At 34.5% G+C, this 21326-nt stretch overlaps 2 protein-coding genes across 5 annotated transcripts; both read left to right on the forward strand.

Moving 5' to 3' along the window:
- The first annotated feature begins 6873 nt into the window (after window positions 1–6873).
- Window positions 6874–14000, forward strand: LOC140005246 (cucumisin-like). 4 transcript variants are annotated; one of them, XM_072045932.1, is made up of 11 exons: window positions 6874–7098; window positions 7307–7395; window positions 7481–7575; window positions 7694–7937; window positions 9369–9891; window positions 11749–11846; window positions 11941–12165; window positions 12275–12386; window positions 12467–12680; window positions 12965–13559; window positions 13687–14000. In XM_072045932.1, exons 1-11 carry the CDS (start codon window positions 7000–7002, stop codon window positions 13727–13729), a joined length of 2337 nt encoding a protein of 778 aa, XP_071902033.1. In that variant the 5' UTR covers window positions 6874–6999; the 3' UTR covers window positions 13730–14000. The 4 variants fall into 4 exon arrangements, with proteins under 4 accessions (XP_071902033.1, XP_071902036.1, XP_071902034.1 ...); XM_072045935.1 differs by having other exon boundaries at window positions 13699–14000; XM_072045933.1 differs by having other exon boundaries at window positions 11944–12165.
- Window positions 14001–17367: 3367 nt separating this feature from the next.
- LOC140005247 (uncharacterized) lies at window positions 17368–20497 on the forward strand. Its single transcript, XM_072045936.1, has 3 exons — window positions 17368–17946; window positions 18046–18168; window positions 19936–20497. Exons 1-3 carry the CDS (start codon window positions 17447–17449, stop codon window positions 20033–20035), a joined length of 723 nt encoding a protein of 240 aa, XP_071902037.1. The 5' UTR covers window positions 17368–17446; the 3' UTR covers window positions 20036–20497.
- The last annotated feature ends 829 nt before the right edge of the window (window positions 20498–21326 follow it).

Below are 21326 nucleotides of genomic sequence, written 5' to 3' on the forward strand. Positions count from 1 at the left end.
TATTGCACTATTGCTTTCGCAATGCCTATAAAAGTTGAAACTACTAGCAACCTCCCTTCTAAATCTTATCCTTTGTCGTAGTTATATGCATCATGCATGCAGATGGAACAATGGTGAATAAGTAGTAGTATCCTCGTCATAATAAACTAAGGTAGACTATTAACTATCTGTTCCTTCTTTTTTTTTGAAGCAATATGATTGTGATAAATAATACTTCTACTTGAACAAGTATTGTCCATAAGATTGGGCTTTTTAACAATTGCTTTGATCATGAATACTGGACAAGGGCAAGGACAATTTCGTTATAATTCTTCAAAACGATGTACAAAGTATTAGGGGAAGGGGAAGGGGAAGGAATTGGTTGGGGAGAGGGAGAATTGGCTGGGAGAAGAGGGGGAGAGGACAGAGGAAGAGGAGGAGAGAGAAGAAGAGGAGAAGAGAGAACAAGAGGGGAACGGGAGAGGGAAAGGGGAAAGAAAGAAAGAAAACAAAAAGGCGTTGGTGCTGGCGTCGGTGTCGTCACCAGTGGAGATGGTAATGTGTTGAGGTAGGGGAAGAAGAAGAAGAAATGATTGAAGGTAATTTTTTGTGTGTTTTAAGATATTTTAAAGTGTATAGTTTAAAAATTTTAAGGATTTTTTTGAAATTACTGTAGCTTTGTTTGGATTTCTCAATTTTTGAAAAATAAGTTTTTCATCTACAATATTATAATAATATACAAACAAAAATAATTTCAAAAGTACCATATCTATATAGTATATCAAAAACAACTTCAAATAAAAAAAAAAAAAACACCACCATCCATTACCCTCCACCACCATCACCGTCCCCACACTTACGACCCTCCCTCCTCTCTCTCTCTCCCCCCATCTTTTCTTCTTCTCTCATCCTCTTCCTCCTTTCTTCCTCCTCTCTCTCTCCTGTTCCTTCCTTCCTGTAAGGCCTGGTGCAACCCAATGAGTACAAACAATTTCACAATGATGCACAAAGATATATCAAATTTAAGCACAATAAAGAAAACTTAATTAAAAAGAAAAGATAAGAAATGCAAACCAAATATCAATCCAATAGCCTCTTCAATTGATGGCGATGCTAACCAAGATGTACAAGTGAAGGGTCACTCCTTCCTCACCCCAAACACACTTTGGTTGAGCCAAGAAATTTTATAACTATTCTAGTTAACCCTCAACAACCTACATTTGAAAGATCACTCACCCAATTAAGAACTATTTTATACAAATGAGGCAACCTTCACCAAGGTTTTACCACTTCAAGTGATAGGTTCTCCTTCACCAAGGTTTTACTCCTCCTAGAGAGTAACCTTCACTTGAGCAATCTCACAACCCAACTTTCCCAACCCCTTATACAACCAACAAAGAATCTTTCTACTCAAAAATCTCACTTGTAAGCTTGTATTTTGTGTTGGCAAAAGTCCCTTGTCTTATTGTGCTTTTGGGTTTTTATAAAAGGTGAGAAATGGCTCCAAAAGGTTCTCCAACGGTCAAATATTAAATGCTGTCAAAACTAGCCGTTGGCCTGTCGGACGTCCGAACCACCTGTCGGACGTCCGAACCCTGCGTCCAAACCACCTGTCGGATGTCCGAACGTAGTCAGAGAGTCATCAAATCTTTGCGAAATTTCTCGGACGTCCGATGCGATCGATGTGCGTCCGACAGAGTTTCCTTCTTGATGTTCTTCATCCTTTCGGACGTCCGATAGCTTCCTTTCGGACGTCCCACATGAGTGCCCTGTTTTTGCTTCTTCTTTTGTGCCACAAGAATCTGTTCTAACAAATTGCTCACATAAAAATATTAGCCCAAATCTTCATTTTGGTTTGTTAATCATCAAAACCAAGGATTGATCGACCAAGGTCAACAATCTCCCCCTTTTTGATGATGACAAACAAAATGAAGATTTCTTTTATCAAATAAGTTCAAATAAAGCTCCCCCTTAGAAAGTACCAACATACAAAGAAATTTCAATAAATCCTACTCCCCCTTTTGGCATCAATCAAAAAAACAAACTCCCCCTTTATTTTTCAAATCAAGACCATATTGAATATCAAAATTTTCAAATGTACTTACAACCATTCAGCACTCCTTGGATCAAATTTTCATGATGTACCTATATATGAGAAATTTCATTTGGTACCCTTTCTTTATAGGGTCCTTGGGAGTTAATACGACATGATCTAGCAATCCACATGGATTTCATGCCTTTTCTCATATTTTTCTTTACATAACAATCATTTTGCATATGTCCAAATTTGCAACAAAAGTGACACATGATAGAAGTATTTTGTACATATGTGGATTTAATGCAACTAATTTTCTTACTTCTTATCATAGCAAACTTATTTGAGCCTTGAAAAGATTTGCTTTCTTTTGTTTGAGAAAACTTTTGTTTTTCATTTTGGAGAAACTCGTTCAAGTCATTAATTCTTTTCTTTAACAAATTTTGTTCCTCCAACATTTTTTCATAAAACTTTGTTTTCTCTTCCAACTTCCTTTTCAAATTATTTTTGCAATCAAAAATACTTTTTGATTTTTTAAATCATCATTTTCCATTCTCAAACATTTGTTTTCTTGAAAAAGTTTGGAATTTTCTTCCAACAAATCATTTATTTTTATTTTCAAATCTTTATTTTTAGCATAAGATTTTCTCAAACTTTTATGCATTTTAATCATAAGAATTTTCACATCATCATTTTCATTATCTTCATCACAAGAAGAGTGATAAGAACTTACCTCACCTTCTCCAACAGCCATTAGTGCCATTTGGGCCAACTCTTCTTTTTCTCTTTTTGAATTGCATTCATCCCATGTAATTTTGCAATCTCCTCTTGAACATCTCTTGTTGAAGATCTTCTTGAAACTTTTGATGTGAGGAGTTATATCATTGTCCATTTCCATGATTTCTTTACCCATGAAGGATGGGTTATCCCCCACTTGAGATGCTTTAAAAGCTACGCCTCTCTTATACATTCTTGCATTTTCTTCCTCTTGCACTTTGAATTTCAACTTTAATTCATAAGAGGTTAGGGTATCCACAAGAGATTCAATGGACATAGAATTTAAATCCTTTGCCTCTTCTATAACATTTATTTTGTTTTCCCATTCTTTTGGCAAGGCATTCAAAATCTTTCTATTTTTCTCACCCAAAGAATATTCTTTTCCAAGCAATTTAAGATCTTCAATAATGTCACAAAATCTACTACACATCTTATCAACATTTTCAAGAGGATGCATTTTGAAAAATTCATATTGAGAAACAAGCAAAGATTTCTTTTATTCTTTAATATCTTGGTTACCTTCATGAAATACACACAATTTATCCCAAATATCTTTAACTGATTTACAACCTTTAATCCTACTAGATTCATTTACATCTAATGCATTGTACAATATACACATGGCCTTGGCATTCAAAGAAAGGTATCTCTTGTCTTTTTCATTCAATTCTTGTTTAGTCTTTAATCTACTCAAATTGGTGGTGGAGTCAACTATTCTAGTTTCATAAGGACCATCTTCTACCACATACCATAATTCAATATAAACGGATTGTAAGAAAATCATCATTCTTTGTTTCCACATGCTAAAATGAGAACCATTAAACATAGGTGGTCTATCAATAGATTGCCCTTCTAAAAAAGAAACTTTTATGGTTGCCATGATCTTTACTCTAAGCAGTTAAACTTGATCAAAAGAGACCAAACTCTGATACCAATTGTAAGGTCTGGTGCAACCCAATGAGTACAAACAATTTCACAATGATGCACAAAAATATATCAAATTTAAGCACAATAAAGAAAACTTAATTAAAGAGAAAAGATAAGAAATGCAAACCAAATATCAATCCAATAGCTTCTTCAATTGATGGCGATGCTAACCAAGATGTACAAGTGAAGGGTCACTCCTTCCTCACCCCAAACACACTTTGGTTGAGCCAAGGAATTTTATAACTATTCTAGTTAACTCTCAACAACCTACACTTGAAAGATCACTCACCCAATTAAGAACTATTTTATACAAATGAGGCAAGCTTCACCAAGGTTTTACCACTTCAAGTGATAGGTTCTCCTTCACCAAGGTTTTACTCCTCCTAGAGAGTAACCTTCACTTGAGCAACCTCACAACCCAACTTTCCCAACCCCTTATACAACCAACAAAGAATCTTTCTACTCAAATTGCTCACATAAAAACATTAGCCCAAATCTTCATTTTGGTTTGTTAATCATCAAAATCAAGGATTGATCGACCAAGGTCAACACTTTCTTCTCTCTTCCCTTTCTCCTCCCCCCAATCCCCCCTCCCCTCTACTGACCGCAACCTTCTTGGTCACGACCAAATCTGATTGCGACTAAAAGGTCGTAGCCAAAAGCCACGACTCATGACTTCTACTCGCGACTTTTTTGGTAGCGACCAAAAAGGTCACGGTTAGAGTCGCAGTCACCACTCCCGAGCGGGAGAGGGGTTTGGTGTTAGGTGAAAGGAGGGAGGATGGAGAAGGAAATTGAAAGAGGGAGTAGAAGGAGGAGAGGGAGAAAAGAGAGGGGAGGAGGAGGGAGGGGATGATGGTGATGGGTGATATAAGATTTGAAAAAGAAAATACCCTAAAAAAGTTGTAAAGTATAAAAATATTCTAAAATATATTTTAAAAATTCCTTAAAAAATCTCTTAAAACAATTTTAAAAATATTTACAATAAAAGTTTTTCATATACATAATTATAGTGAAGGTTTTAAAAAACATTCCCAAAAATAGCTCATCCAAACAAAAAGGCCGCGGCGGAGGTACAATAATTGGGTTATTGTTTTTAAAAGCGTATCACAAAAGATTTGTGTTGATGGATTTGGGTCATGGATTCTCAGATTTATGGTGTGTTGGTGGATTGGACGGTATCATGATTTAGAATCATTTTTTTATAGGTGGACCCGTGGAAATAATTAACAATTCTAAATATGTCAAGGCTCAAATCCTCAAAATACTCAAAATCCTTACATATACATAAGAAGCACTTTGTGTTTCTATGGTGGAGCTATTTTCAAGTGCAACTTTGCTTCCATGTGTTGTAATTTTGAGTGCTGAAACTCTTGCTAAAGTTCTTGTACCTTGAGGTCGGCGTTCAGTGCAGTGGACATTATATATATTTTTTCGATTGTGTTTTGTGCTCCTGGCACTTTTGGGCCCCGACTCTTAAGAAATTGAGAGAGACGTATACAAAGCCATTGTGTATGTTGAAGCTATTCTGTATATATGCTACATATCTTTTTTTTCTGATATTATGCCCTACAAAATTCAAAGGCTATGTGCAAAATTCAGATATATATATTTTTATTATATATGTGTAAAATATAATATGTAAATATACATATAATATGATATATATAGATATTTTTTCTGATATTTTGCCCTGCAAAATTTAAAGGCTATGTGCAAAATTCAGATATATATATCTTTTATTATATATGTGTAAAATATAATATGTAAATATACATATACATGTCATATATATAGATATTTTTTCTGATATTATGCCCTGCAAAATTTAAAGGCTATGTGCAAAATTCAGATATATATATCTTTTATTATATATGTGTAAAATATAATATGTAAATATACATATATATAAAGTCACAATTTGACCTCTGACCAATAATTTAATGCTAAGACCATTGAACTATTAGCAACTCTAAATGTCTTAGTTGGAGGACTCGAAGCTATAAAATTTTTTTTTCTGAATTTCACATTGATCCCTTGGATTCACCCCTTCCCTTTAATGTAGAATAAGATTAGAAGACTCGAAACTATAAAGATTTATCATGATTATAGAAATGCTTGCTAACTCGATCGATAACCATGTACTAATATTGTCCAGCCTAAAATCTTTAGTTTCAACATACATAATCTAAAACTTCAGCACCCCCCCCCCCCCCCCAAAAAAAACATTTACTAATGCACCAGCATTTCAAATAGACATCTACATGACCAAGTACTTAATACAGAGTGGGAAAAATTTTCTAGAGAGGGTAGGTGCTCTTGAAAATTTAATCCTGAAGCTTGTAGAGTAATATATTGGTGCCTTGGTTCGATGGTTCTAAGTGAATTTGGAACCAAATCGATCTAGGATAATCATGACTAGGTTCGAATTGCCACACTTAAAACGTGTCTTTGCTGTACGAATACAAAATATTGCAATGTGGGACTCACAATAATTAAGTTTACGGTTGGTTTGAGAATAAAGTAGTTTAAGATGATTTGAAAGAAAATAATTGCAATGTAGGGCTCACAATAATGAGAATGCGGACAAGGGAATACGTGGGATGGGTAGGTGTTGTCGTGACTTGAGGCAACCCCTATCAAAGGAAGGTTGATGGCAGGCTGGTCTATAGTATTGTGCCATTATTGGGGGCAACGGATGAAGAAAAAAAAAAGGAACTAATTAAACTCTTACGGTAAAGGGGTAGGAAACAATTGTAAATGGAACTACTTTTAAACACTGTAAGAAATTTAATACGTAAGTTGTAACGTATTGTCAATTGTTTGTATACTTTCGTAATAGAAACGTTGTATTCAAATTTCTTGACACTAAGAGAGTCTTAAAACTCTATTTAGGCGTACATCTAAGAATCAAATATCTTGACCTGTATTCTAAATTTTTTTGGGTTCCCTTCCTCCCTCTAATATAACGTAAGATTAAGTGTAGAATAGAATCTATCATGTCCATGTCCGGCAAAAAAAAAATAAATAAAATGAGGAAAGTGAGAATACTGTCGGTGGCATGTCTTTGGACAAAGTTTCATGTAGTAATATTGAAGGTCTCAAATGGCTATATAAAGGAATGTACTGTGTACTAGGTTTGTGTACCAATTTTATTGAACTAAAAGAAGCCTCTTGTTCAATAACTCTCTTTCTCCCTGCATGTTAAAATTTTCATCAAACTCACTTGTATATGTAGACAACCCAAACAAACAATAAAATCCATAAGATATCATCTACATATGGCCAAATCAAATCCAGTATCAAGACCTTGGCTTTTCCTTCTTGCTGCAGCATTTATCAGTTCATTCGTTAGCGCAGAGCCTGATGGCAATAAAAAGGTCAAAACAATTTTTTTTTTTTTACCACAACATTTCTTGGTTAGATTTTGAGGTTTGAGCTTATCAAACTTCATCCTTGAGTACTTAATATATATGGGCATAAATTACATAGCATCGGATTATTTCTCTCTCTCTCTCTTTTTCTTTTTCTATAAAACAAAAAGGGATGCATAGAATTAGAAAAACTTATTGTGATATTTAGCTGCAGCAATATATTGTTTACATGGGTGATCGTCCACAAGGAGATTTCTCAGCTTCATCCCAACACTCAAGCTTGCTACAAGCAGCACTGGGCAGGTGATCTTTAATTAAATTTTCATAACTTCAACATTTTGTTCCCATAGCTAGGAATCTTATAACCTCTCTGGAATGAATATTAAAGCACCAGGGCATCAGATTCCCTAGTCTACAGCTACAAGAGAAGCTTCAATGGTTTCGTCGCAAAGCTGACTGAAGAAGAGATGGAAAGACTAGCCGGTGGGTGAAGTATATAATTCCACAAATATATATATATATATATATATATATATATATATATATACGTCTCTTGTTTTTGGACTTTTGCAAGGTTTCCTTTGTAACTGTTGAAATTCAGACATGGAGGGGGTAGTCTCAGTTTTTCCAAATGGGAAAAAACAACTCCATACATCAAGGTCATGGGACTTCTTGGGCTTTCCTGAGAACGCTGAGAGAAATACTGTTGAAAGCGATATCATCGTAGGCATGCTAGACACTGGAATTTGGCCGGAATCTGAGAGCTTCGATGACTCGGGATTCGGTCCACCTCCAAGCAAATGGAAAGGCAATTGCGAAACTTCAGACAACTTCACCTGTAACAAGTAAACACATTAATTGTTGTTGCGTTCTTTTCTTATTGCTGATCTTGAGTGGAATATCCTAACCCCTCGAGACAGACTTCTCATTTCTCAAGGAAGAGTCCGCCTCTATTATGTAGGGGTGGCAATTTTCGACACGACTTGAAAACACGACACGAACCTAACACGAAATTAATGGGTTTGGGTTGAGGTTTTGGGAATTCGGGTCAGAATCGGGTTGGACCCGATGAACCCGAAAAGAAAACAGGTCGATTTCGGGTCAACCCGTGGTGACCTGATATGACCCGATATGACCCGTTTACGAATTAAAAATAATTTAATAAATATAAAAATAATTTTATCTAACTAACCTAAGTTATTCATTTTTTCAAAGGCATTAATTATTTAATCATAAATGAATTTATTTAATTTGTGTGAAGTTGAAATTATTATATTTGGACAAATAATATATTATATTATTTTTTACTTTTATACTGTTTTAATTTATTTTATATTTTGTTTGGGATAAAACACTTTTACGGTGTTTAATTTATTTTAGATTTGGTTTGGAATTACTTATTTAAATTTTTATTACTTGATTATGTAATTAGTTTTGTGAGAAATTGATTTTATTAGAAATTACAGTGATAAATTAATAAATTAAAATTAAGTTTCGGGTCATTTCGGGTCGACCCGCCAACCTGAAATTTTCGGGTTCGGGTCAGCATACCTGACCCGTCACGGGTTGACGGGTCGGGTTCGGGTCAACAAATTTTCTGACGGGTTGACCCGACCCGACCCGCCAACCTGATTTGGACCCGAATTGCCACCCCTACTATTATGGATGTGATTAGGGATGACAATCGAGACGGAGGCGGGGGCAGGGGTGGATCCCTTTCCCCGTCCCACGCCTTGTTCCCTAAAAACTCACCCCGCTTTCATTCCATTTCCCACTTTTTCCATCTCTCGGACATCACCCTGCCCATACTCTCGTGGGTGCCCAACGTTTGTTTAATTATATATTTTTTATTTTTTATTTTGATATTTTTTTTATATGTAATATCAATGACAAAATTGTAAAAAAATTTCTTATGTTCTTAACTAAATATTCAATATTCTTAGAAAATTTATTTTCTACCTTGTTTGTTGGAAGGTTTTTATTTTATTTTATTTTCAATTAGAACCTAGCTTTGTAGTGCCTAAAATGCCCTTGATTAGTTGGTAGTTTTTTGTCCCGATAAAATTTTTATTGGCGGCGCCGCTATAAAAGGATCAAGTTAGATACAAAATTAAAGTTTGAGGACAAGATTTTGGCCAAAATAAAAATTAAGGGATTAAATTAACTTTAGTGAAAATGTTAGAGGACTAAATTGGCTATATCAAAACAAATTTGACCTGGACAGACGTGCAACACCAAATGCCATGTTAAATAAGATCTCGACGTTTTTCTTGCAGCAAAATTATTGGAGCAAAACACTATTATCTAGATGGGGATCAGCCATTAGATGAAGGAGAATTTGCTTCACCTAGAGATTCTGCAGGTCATGGATCCCACACTGCATCCATAGCTGCCGGACGCATGGTAAAAGGGGCAAGTTTGTACGGCCTTCGTTCAGGGACAGCTCGAGGAGGGGTACCTTCTGCAAGAATAGCCGTTTACAAAATTTGTTGGAAAGATCATTGTTCGGACGCTAATGTTCTTGCAGCGTTCGACGATGCAATAGCCGATGGTGTTGACATAATATCCATATCAGTTGGAGGAAAATTGTCTGTTGATTACTTCGAAGATTCTATCAGCATTGCTGCATTTCATGCTATGAAGCATGGAATCCTCACATCAGTCTCAGCTGGTAATTTGGGATACGGTACAGGGGGTTACCTCACTAATTACTCACCTTGGTCCCTCACTGTCGCTCCAAGTACCATAGATAGGAAATTTGTCACAAATGTGCGATTGGGAAATGGCGAAGTCTATAAGGTATGCAAAATTCAGTTACTTTACTCAGGAAATAGCTTCTTCTTACTTCATCATCTCTGCAAAACTACTGTGTGGAGCGATGAAAGATGTCAAAATGTTCCCGGAGAATGGAGAACTGCGGTTTTGATCCTTAGTATTTGGTCTGTGTACTGCAAAATTGATCCCTAGCTAGAATTTCCGTCAAAATAAATCTAGTTCCCCAAATTTATGATTTTAAATCGATTTAGGACAACTAACGGAAACGAAACAATGACTAACGGTCAACATCACGTTGCCGTTAATCAATGTCGCTTTGACTTTACACTTTTGATCTACAATATTTTGATTTCAAATCGGTATTTTTTCTAAATTTTAAATAGTGATATTAAGGGTTTTAGCACGAATTAAGCTGCAAATCAGAATGAAATAGTATTAAGTGGGTATTAAGAATTCTAACTAAACTTTTTCCTTTTTTTTTTAAAAAAAAAAATTTATTTCATTTATTTATGCTAATAATGTGTCATATATTTCTTTTCTTTACATTGTTAGTCTAAAACTCAGTATAATATATGTATATTATTGTTTCTATTTATTAATAATAATTGATAATGAGTTTTATTACTTTTATTTCTAATGATAATTAAATAACTTAATTAAATATCTCTTTAAAATATAAGGAATATATACTTTTTATAAATTGTGTTGATCTTTTTTTTGGCATTTTAATAAGCTATCAATTGAGTTTGAAATGAAGTTGGCATATTACACACGTTAAATTAATCATTAAATGATTATCAAGTATCAAAGATATTAAAATATATGCTTTAAAACTACAATATTGGAACATTAGACTTTAATTGACAGCAAAGACAAAAAAAAAAAGATAACTTTCTTAAGAATTTGTATAATTACTTCACATTGATACTTATCATCTCAAGTTTTTATAAGTACAATTGCTAGCTAATTACAAGAATTTGAAACCTATGTACACAAGACATACAATAATTTTTGTAGTAGTAACTACAACAAACTTAAATTATAAAACTAGAATTCTCTTTTTCTTCAATTACTGTATGTTTTATTTATTATTGGTATATTATCATCTAATTATAACTTATTTAACAAAGATATGCTATATATACTATGATCATGTTGTACCAATATAAAGTGTTTTATAAAAATTTAGGATCATATTTGTTGTATGTTTAATTCAATTCACAAACTTTGGGGACTATTTTATGTTGATCAATAGTCATGATTATTTTCCATTATTTGTAATAAAAAAAAAGCCTAAAATCACAAACTTTGGGGACCAAAAATGCAAAGTCAAAATTATTGATTAAAGACAATTGATGTGTTGACTATTATTCATTATTCCATTCCCATTAGTTGCTTTAAATCTGCCTAAAATCACAAACTTTAGGGATTAAATTTGTTTTGGTCCAAACATTGAGGATCAATTTGGCATGCAAGCAAACATTGGAGACCAAAACTGCATTTTTCCCTTATGGAGAATTTATCAACCTTCTTCAAACTAAGTTGTTTGCCACCAGGACAAATAGAAAAAAGAAATCTAGTATATATGCCACAAAATTATAACAAGGAAAAAGTTGTGACGTAGGTAGAACAAATCATCATCTATGATTTTGAACATGGGCACCGTAGAGTACGATTTTGGCACATTTCATCGGCTACAGTCAATGCAAAAAATTCATATAAAATTTCATGAAGGAACTTCGATTTATATTGGCAAACTGTGATTAGGTGATTAGGATAAAAATTAATTTTTATAAAGGTAAAATTGAAAGTTCAAAAGATGACAAGAAGTGTTTACGGCAACTGTCATTGCTCATGCTTTCTGAACATGTTGACAAGCAGGGAGTCTCCATAAATACTTTCGACCTCAATGGCGAATATTACCCGCTCGTCAAGGGTGAGGATGTCCTTGAAACTGGTGGTGATGGAAATAAAACCAGGTAATAATATGCAAAAGAATTTAGACTATAGACTGAACGATTTGCATCTTTTACCAGATCCTAAATTTTTGCTACTCTAATGCATAAATTGAAGCAGGTATGGCATGCCAGGATCATTGGGCGGCGACGCTCAGTATAGCGGAAAAATTGTCTTTAGCGAGCTCTCCAATGGTTGGGCGTTCGCAACTGACGGAGGTGCAGTCGGAAGTATAATGCAATGGGATTCTGGCAACGATGATGCCAGCACTTACCCCATATCTGCAGCTGTTTTGGACCAAGATCCTGGCAATAAAGTTCTTAATTACATTACTTCCACAAGGTTGAATCTTACATAAGAGTATTCAATCCCTTCCTTGCGTTGTCAGACTTGCAATCCGCTATTAATATTTCATGATAATCCATAATTGGATTGCACTGATTTTTTGCAGTAATGCGACTGCAACCATTGACAAGAGTATTGAAGTCGGGGACATACCTGCTCCATTTATCGCTTCATTTTCATCAAGGGGACCAAATCCAATCACCGTGGACATTCTCAAGGTAAATTATTCGAGTCTTTTATACTCCATGCATGCTTTTGTGGATTCGGAAGTTTTTAGCAGCATTTTCTACTTTTGCAGCCTGACATAAGTGCACCTGGGGTGGACATTCTAGCTGCATGGTCGGAGGCCACCACAGTGACGGGCTACGCAGGAGATAAAAGGGTAGTTAAATACAACTTCGACTCTGGGACATCCATGGCTTGTCCTCATGCTACGGGTGCAGCTGCTTTTGTTAAATCTTATAATCCTACCTTGTCCCCTGCTGCTATCAAATCGGCACTTATGACGACAGGTAACTAATTACTGGATCAAGAACTAGGTCAAGAAAATGTCTTGTGCTCATTAATTAGAGCAGGCTGAAATGTTATGTGAAGAGGATCCTACATGTACAAAATGATTGAAAAATTATACCCTCTTCGTTAATAATTACTTAGGCCCTGTAGCCCTCCAGTTTTTTCATAAATTTTCCTTGCTCTTCTTGCCCACTTAAGAACGTGAGTGCAAATTCTAAACAATCTAAGAAAATGTTCATCATGCTGGCTACGTGTGTGACTTTCTTTACCGTTCTCTGTACAGCAACAATTATAAGTGCAGAAAGGGATGTAGATGCTGAATTTGCTTATGGATCTGGTCAAATAAATCCCCTGAAAGCTATCCATCCCGGCTTAGTTTACGATATAGAAGAGGCAGATTTCGTGAGTTTCTTGTGCGGTCAGGATTACAACATCACAACTCTGCAACTCATCACCGGTGATAGCAGTGTTTCTTGCAGCAAAGAAAAGAATATATCAGTCTGGGATCTGAATTACCCTGCATTTACACTTTCTACCCCTTCTGGACTAGTCACTCGGGTTTTTCGCAGGACCCTCACAAATGTTGCCGATGTTGGATCAACTTACAAGGCAACTATTACTTCTGCACCTGAACTAAACATTCATGTGAATCCCGCGGCTCTTTCCTTTGAATCTTTTGGGGAAAAGCAGTCATTTACCGTGACAGTTACAGCAAATGTTACCAAGCATGTAACTTCAGGCTCTTTGGTGTGGGATGATGGGGTGCATCAAGTTAGAAGCCCCGTTGTTGCAACTTCTTTCCAAAGCGCCAGGGATGAAAATTTTATTGGTAGTCTCTTGAGTGGAGAATCTTCATATGAAGACTTCCACGCTCCTTCGTAAGTATTGAGGGTACCATTGTTTAAGAACTACTACATCCATCCTAAATCTTCTACTAAATAAAAATATGGTAGCAGTAATATCATACATGCATGTGCAGAGAGAACAAAATTGAATGGCTAGTAGTTTCTGTTGCAGGGGCACAAAGTCTCCATACATGAAGGCATAAAAAATTGTTCTCCATCCATGAATACCATGATTATGGGTCTTTCTTGGCAAAGCAATGAACCAGGACTCAATGTGTAGTACCTATCATAGCTGCAGGTAGAGGTGGCAATTTGTCCCAAGTCCCAATGGGTTACCCATGCCCATTGAGACTTTGGGCGGGATGGGTATTGAAATTTAATATTGGGTTTAAAATGGGACAAATCCCAATTGTACCCATTAATTGATGGGAAATTTTGGAAAATGCTTGGGTACCCATTGGGCTCAAATAGCAAGGGCTCCGTTTGGATTAACTATTTTTTAGGGGTGTTTTTGAAATATTTTATTGTATTAGTGTATATGAAAAATTTTTACTATAAAATTTTTTTGAAATATTTGATATACTAATATGGATGAAATGTTTTTTGAGTTATTGTATATTACTGTAACATTGTATTTGAAAAACTTATTTTTTGAAAAAATAGCCAATCCAAACGGAGTCTTAGATTCAAAAATTATCTTTAACAATTTTTATAGTCATGATTGTATATCTATCTTTTCCTTTATTTGTTAATCCAATTTTTAGTGATAATCCTGAGTATAAAGCACTTGCATGTTTATTTAATAAAACTAAAAGAAATTTAATAAATCAAAAATATTAAAATTATATAAAAAATAAAAAAATAAATTAAAGAAAAAATATATATAGAAAATATATTTGGGTATTGGGCGGGATCAATCTAAACCCATCCCAAAGTGATCCCGCCCAAATTAGTCCCAAAACATATATGGGTAAGGTTGGGCCCAAACCCATATGACTCGGTTCCATCTTAAACCCAAGCAAATCCCGCCCATCCCGCCCATTTTGCCACCTCTAGCTGCAGGTTGTGATGAATAATACTTGAACTTGAACAAGTAGAGTCCAATATTAAATTTCATAGTTAGGGGCTTTCTTGATGAATAATCAGATAACCGTTATTGTTAATAATCTGACATTTTAAAGTGAAAAAAAAAAAATCAGTGCAATGAATTCTTGCAGAATCGAGACCTTCTAAACCCAATTAGAAAACATATTTTTTTTCAACAAACGTCAATATTGGTATATATATATATATATATATATATATATATTTTAGCACTTGAAAGTACGAGAGTTAATTACAAAAAGCGGCCTCAGCCCTCCTATCATTTTCTGCAGCTGCTTCTGTTAGCCAAACTAGAAAGTTATTTTTCTCATTCTATGTCATTAACTAGTTTTGTTGCAAAATGTGCTAGCGTATGACTTCTTACATTAGCTGATCTAGATACAAAAAGGAACGTGCAAAGCTCAAAACTTTTTGCAAAGTCATCAACACATGAGCAATGTAGAAACTGATTTTAAGAACCAAATTAGGAATTTTTTGGTAATTAAGGAAGTGTTCTTGTAGGGCACAAGTAATTGCCATAGGACAGATATTATTTGATTTGGATACAACCAATTTGATTGAATCTAAACCAACATTCATGTTGCTTTTGTATCATCTTCTTTTTCTTTTTCTTGTAAGGAAAATAGTACAAAGCATCCCTTATATTTCGTAAAAAGAATTTTAACATCTTTCATATTTAAAATGCTAATTGTATATATTGCTCACAAAAACAAATGACCAAATCTCCAATTTTGATCACCTTTTAAAGAGGGGCAAAAACAAAAAGCAAGAAAAAGCGAGAGACTAAAGCTGAAACTTATGAAATTTCATTTGTCATTTCGTAGGTCTTTTCCCCCTGCGCCCTTCTCCCTCCATCCTTCTCCTTCATCTTCCTCTTTCGCCTCTTCTCCCAACATTTCTCCTTGCCGTTTCCTTTTTTGATCACTTAAATTAGCATATCCGCATTTCCTAATCTTAAATTTACTTGAACTTGTTTCTCGTTTTCTTGCATAGAAAGTATTTTAGAAAATGTCCTTTTCCTTTTAAATTAAATAAAAGCTACAAACATTGCTTTTGAACCAAATTTTTTTATTTGCTTTTCATTGATTTTCTAATTATGCTCTCTAATTCTATTTGCAGTAAACCAAGAGTCCTTCATATGCATTTTTAAGGCATTCTGCTTATACCTTTTTTCTCCCTCTTTCTTTAAATGCTAATGAGTATCTATCTATTCACTACAGAACACAAAAGTTTAACAATTTCACCAAAACCTGCTCCATTCATGAAGAATTTTATCAAAATAATCAAATAACTAATGTTTCTAAATTACTTTATTCTTTTCTATGCAAACGGTAAGAACTTTAATTGGAGAGATAAGCTTCGTATTATTTAATTTTAAATCCATGTTCAAGTGAGAAATCCTATAACTTATTTTGACCCTTGGGACATGATGATCTTAAGGCGACATAATTATTTATGTGAACCCATAACTATTTTATTGTTAGTTCTGTGAATTGATTAAAGTCACTTTTTTTGGTATCATTGCAAACTTATACAATGGTATTCAACTTCTAATAACCTTCAACTTATTACTCATGATGCGGATATGTTAAAAACTTGCTCAAATTTAAGATTAAAACCCTGTTTGATAACCCAATTTAATACTTAAATTTAATTAATTCAAATTTTAAGATGTTCGAATACGTTTGATAATCAAAAAATAGAATATGGGAATTAACTAAGATCATCTTTCATAATCAATTCATTACTTAAATTTAATAGGTTCAGATCTTGATATGTTCAGATGTATTTGATAACCAAAAATAGAACATCTGAATTAATTAAGTGGCAATGAAATTTCTAGGCAAAACTTGCTCCAAAAAATAAGTGGTGAGCTATTTACTTATCACTTAATGTGATATATACTCAAATCATTTAGTAGTTAACAACTCAGTAGCTTAATGGATTCATACTTTAAATTTCAATATTTAGGCTAGTAGCTTAATGGATTCATACTTTAAATTTCAATATTTAGACTTCAATTTTATCAAACGCACAAGTGGCATTGAATTTTCTAAACAAAAGTTGCTCCAAAAATAAATAATAAACTATTCACTTATCATTTAATATGATACACACTCAAATATATCGGATCTACTACTTAACAATTTAGTAACCTAATAGATTCAGACTTCAAATTTCAAATTTTAATTTTATCAAACGCACCCTAAGACTACATTATAGCACAAATACACAATTATTCAATTATTTTTTCTTCTCTAAGCTGCAACTGCTAATAATATTCGCTATGATACATTTAGTTAGAGGAAAAATTCAGCCACAACTTGACATGTTAAGATTCATGTTTTGATGGGAAAGTAACACAATAGAAGTCCTTTATTTTAGCATGTTTATTGAATATGAAATTTGGTCCATTACGATTAAGCTATTATCATAATTAGTGTGGGCATATTAAAAAGATGAAATGAAAAAAAAACAGAGTGAGCGGCACCAAAATATAAATTATCCAAGACACTCTTATATAGTGTATAGATCTAAATTAATTTCTCAATTCTTATCATCTTTCTAAAAAAAACCAGAGTTTGGACTTTTCAACACTAAAAAATTTGAAGCAATAATCAAAAAATCAATTTTGTTTTTAATTAGCACTCTTGGCACCTTGAGAGTCAATACTAGGCTATAGTCAAATAATTGAACAACCTGAAATTGCCCAAACAACCTGAAAATAAGTACAAGCATTTTGAGGTCATCTGTATTGATGCTATGCTTTTGGTACTAAAAGAATTTTGCTCCCATTGTTCACTCACCTCACCATCATGGCATCATTGTCATCCCTCCTAAAATCCCTCTCTTTCCTTTCCCTCTCAGACCAAAATCCATCCCTTTCCCTTAAACCCCACCAAAAGGTCCAAAACCCCTGCTCTCCACAACTCCCTTTTTCTTCATCCTCGTCTTTCCCTCCCCAATTTCTTCTTTCCACTGCAAACCCATCACCCGACCAGCAATCCCCTTTGAACCCACTTCCCAAAACTCCCATTAATCCCCAATTTTACCCTGCTGCTGATTATTCTCCTTCTCCCTCTTTTGAGTCCCTGATCATATGCCCGTCACTTGCCTATGCAAATGTATACTTCTTCAAAGATAACTTCCGCATTGTCTGCGGCGAAAATGAATCTGAGCATCAGATTGCTGACCGCTTCATGAGAGCTACGGCGAGGTCTGGCGTCTTTTATGAAATGAAGCGCAGGAGATTCTTCCAAACCCCTAGGGAGGAGAAGAAAATGAAGTCTCAGCTCGCTGCCAAACGTCTGAAAAGGTTCTTTGGAGTTAGGACCTTTCTCTCTCTCATATTTTTTTTTGGGTGTTTTTTGGGATAATCAATGATAGCCCAGATGTTGGATTTTTTTGTTATTAGGTCAAAGATGAGGGCTGCCAGGTTCCGAGAAGCTGAGCCAAAGAAACCAAGAATCTTGATGGACCCAATTGAAGAGAAGAAGAGGAATGCTCGAATTGCTGCCAAACGACGCTCCTCCAAAAAGTTAGTTTAAAACTCAACTAGTCTGTCTTTGGATTGGCGTGGGTGTGCTTGTTTGTTTGTTCTTTGGGATAATAAATGCTGAAATGTCTGTTTGGACGTAATAGATGCCTGTAAATGTTGATGATTGTCTTTTCCAATTGTAATTTCTGAGCTTGAAATTATGGTTTCTAATTGAGCCTTAGTGATGTTTATTTAAGGAGAATGATTTTTGCATTGCCCCTATTTGCTCGGATAACAAAAATTTACCACATTTCTTCTTGTATTGTTATTAGAATGCTAGATGATTCAATTGAGTGTTCTTTCCTCTGTTTTTTCAGATTTCTTTGGGGAGAGGGATTGAGTTAATGGAATGGGAAACCAATGGGAAGCTAAAAGGGAAGGGCGAGAATTATTAGCAGCAATTATTTGTGTTTGGAATACAGGGAGAAAAGAAAAGAAAGGAATTAGGTCGAAATTTCCTGTTCTAAGAGAGTGTTCTAAATACTCAAAATGTTCTGTAGAGACCTTGAAAGAGGGCCCATCAAGCTCATGGAGAAGTTTCTATTTTCCTGAAACATTTTGATATACTAACAAATGAATCAGCCGAAGGATGTTTTAGTTTCCAGAAAATTGATCAGAACCATCATATGATGTTTGATTTCTTTTCTTTCTCTTCTTGCTTGAATATCTGGACCCTCAAATTTTGTCTATTTAGTTATGTGTTTAAGGGGAATGTGCATAAACTGACTATGATTATTATCTGATGATGTTTCAAAAATATATGAAAACCTCTTTTGACTGGAACTGTTGGCATCTGTTTATGAATTACCGAAAAGAAAAAAAACTGCTTTAACGAGGTAAGGATTATACATGGCCGGTTACAGTTCCTTGACGAAAGATTAGTATAGCATAAACTAGGCCGTGGATATAAAACAGCTTTATAGTTGATATGTTGAGTTAAGCTCGATCTACCATGCATTCAGCACATGGAATTGTTACTTTATCTGTACTACCAGGAACTTATAGGCGTTGTATATACCCAACCTTTATTTGTGTGGGTGCATCTTGTTATGGAATGAGGAGATACATTAACATCTTCTTTTTGGAATTTTTATTGTTTTTGTTTGTTTGGGGAGGAGGGGGGGTGGGGTGGACATAAAATTTGATTGGACTTGGGTGACAATTCTATAGCAGCAAACATGAGGAGATACAACTTTTGTTCTCTACATTTTCTTTTCAGTTTTGTTAATGATTGTGGCCATGTAGGAGAGTATATGAATAACAACTAACCACCTGCCTCAGAGTTTCATTACTGATACATAACCTCTTCTACTTGTGGAAAGTCAGACAGTGGATCCATGTTTGAATTGGTACCTCAAGTTATAATCTTGATGAAGAGTCGAAGTACTAATGACGTCCCTTTATCATACAGCATTTTGAATCAATTAGAGCTGGTTTAATCAGAGCACTGCTTCAAAAGTATTTTGTGATGGACATAGCTTTTGCGGAAGGAAGTTCTAATAGAAGAAGAGAATGTTATAATTTCATCTGTTGTTATTTTAGCAGAACAGGACCTCCTGCAGGTCCTTCGAGTGGACATATATATATATATATATATATATATATATATATATATATATATATATATATTTATATATATGAAAGTTTCTTGTTTAGTGTTTGCTTAACCATTTGATTGTTAAATTTAATGCCTGCATACAAACTGCCTGATGTGTATTGCCTGCTTCTTGAGTAAATTTGCTAAGCCTTTTATTCCAACTGGATCAGGCGCTCACAGAGGAAGGAAGCCAAAGAGAAAAAGGAGCTGATTGCGAAGAAGGAAAGCTACATCTCAGACGATGATAATTGGGAGTTTGTCGACGTATAAGTTCCCTATACCTGACCACCTTGGTCCAATTGCCAAAAATCTGGCAGTGGTCAGAATTGATACCTGTAGTTTTGGATACAGATCCTTAGGAGAATGGATTGCTTGATACCAAATGAAACTACAGCTGGGTAGCTGTTTATGATTTATCAAAGCCCTCAAAATATATGTAACTCTATCCATCTTTAGGATCAACTAGTTTGTAAGCTAACGCTCTTACATGTCCTTGGCATGCTTTCTGCACCTTTAGATCTCCAAGTATGAAGTCCACCATGTTTTTGCTGCAGGGTGAATATTATTATCTTGTTTATCTTGTAGTCTGTACACAATCAGGTGTTTTAGATTTTGTTAAGATATATTTGCCTTTAGTAGTTTATTTTTTAGTAGTTAAGGTATATGGTTGCCTTTAGTAGTTATGAAGTCCACCTTGGGTATTTTTTTTTTTTTTTTTTTTTTAGCCAATAAGACATCCATCTAAATTTCTAGTTTACTAGTTTAAGTTTAGGGGTAGGGGGGGGGGGGTTAATTCCCCCATTTCTTTCTTCGTTTGACTTTCATGCACTCCTGTAAAATAGAAAAATCATTTGTCTAGCAATTGTCCGGGGGTACTGAATATAAAAGGCTTTAACCTCTAGTTTGATGCGCAGCACGTGAAGGGTTTTTTTTTTAAAAAGAATGAGATGAAACTGTCATCAAATAGATTAAAAGAAAGGGGACAAATATTACGAGCGTGTTGTATCTATAAATAAGTAGACTAGGTGGTGGTTTGAAAAATTAACTGAAGATAGCTCGTAGGTGAGTTAAAACTCCAAATTCAGAGATGAGTGAGTTTTATTGTGGCTTGTGGGTCTGTTTTTTCACATTTCAACAAAAGAAAAAGACTTGTTAATATAAGTTAAATTAAAATAGATATTCCGATTACTCATATGCTAGAAAATTTTTGATAAGATAACGGTTTGAATCCATTCAATTCAGATCCAAACCTATTAATTTTAGACAAATTCAGACCCAAACCGTTATGGTTCTGAAAATGTAAATCAAAATCCGAACCCTCTTGAATTTGGATACTCAATGGGTATTTGTGAATTTTTTTTTTCTGAACATACAAAACTAAAGCAAAAATATTTTCAAACACAGATAGACTTTAAAAATAATATAAATAGTGTCCAAGTTTTATTGTGACGCTTCACCCCCTAAAATACTCTACGAGACGTATATTGTGATGCTTGCATAATTTTGTCAGCCACTTTTCCAAGAATTTCTTCGTGCTAAAAATCAAGAAGTTGGAGGGAGA

This window comes from Coffea arabica, chromosome 4c (assembly GCF_036785885.1).
Source record: "Coffea arabica cultivar ET-39 chromosome 4c, Coffea Arabica ET-39 HiFi, whole genome shotgun sequence".
Classification (NCBI taxonomy): Eukaryota; Viridiplantae; Streptophyta; class Magnoliopsida; order Gentianales; family Rubiaceae; genus Coffea; species Coffea arabica.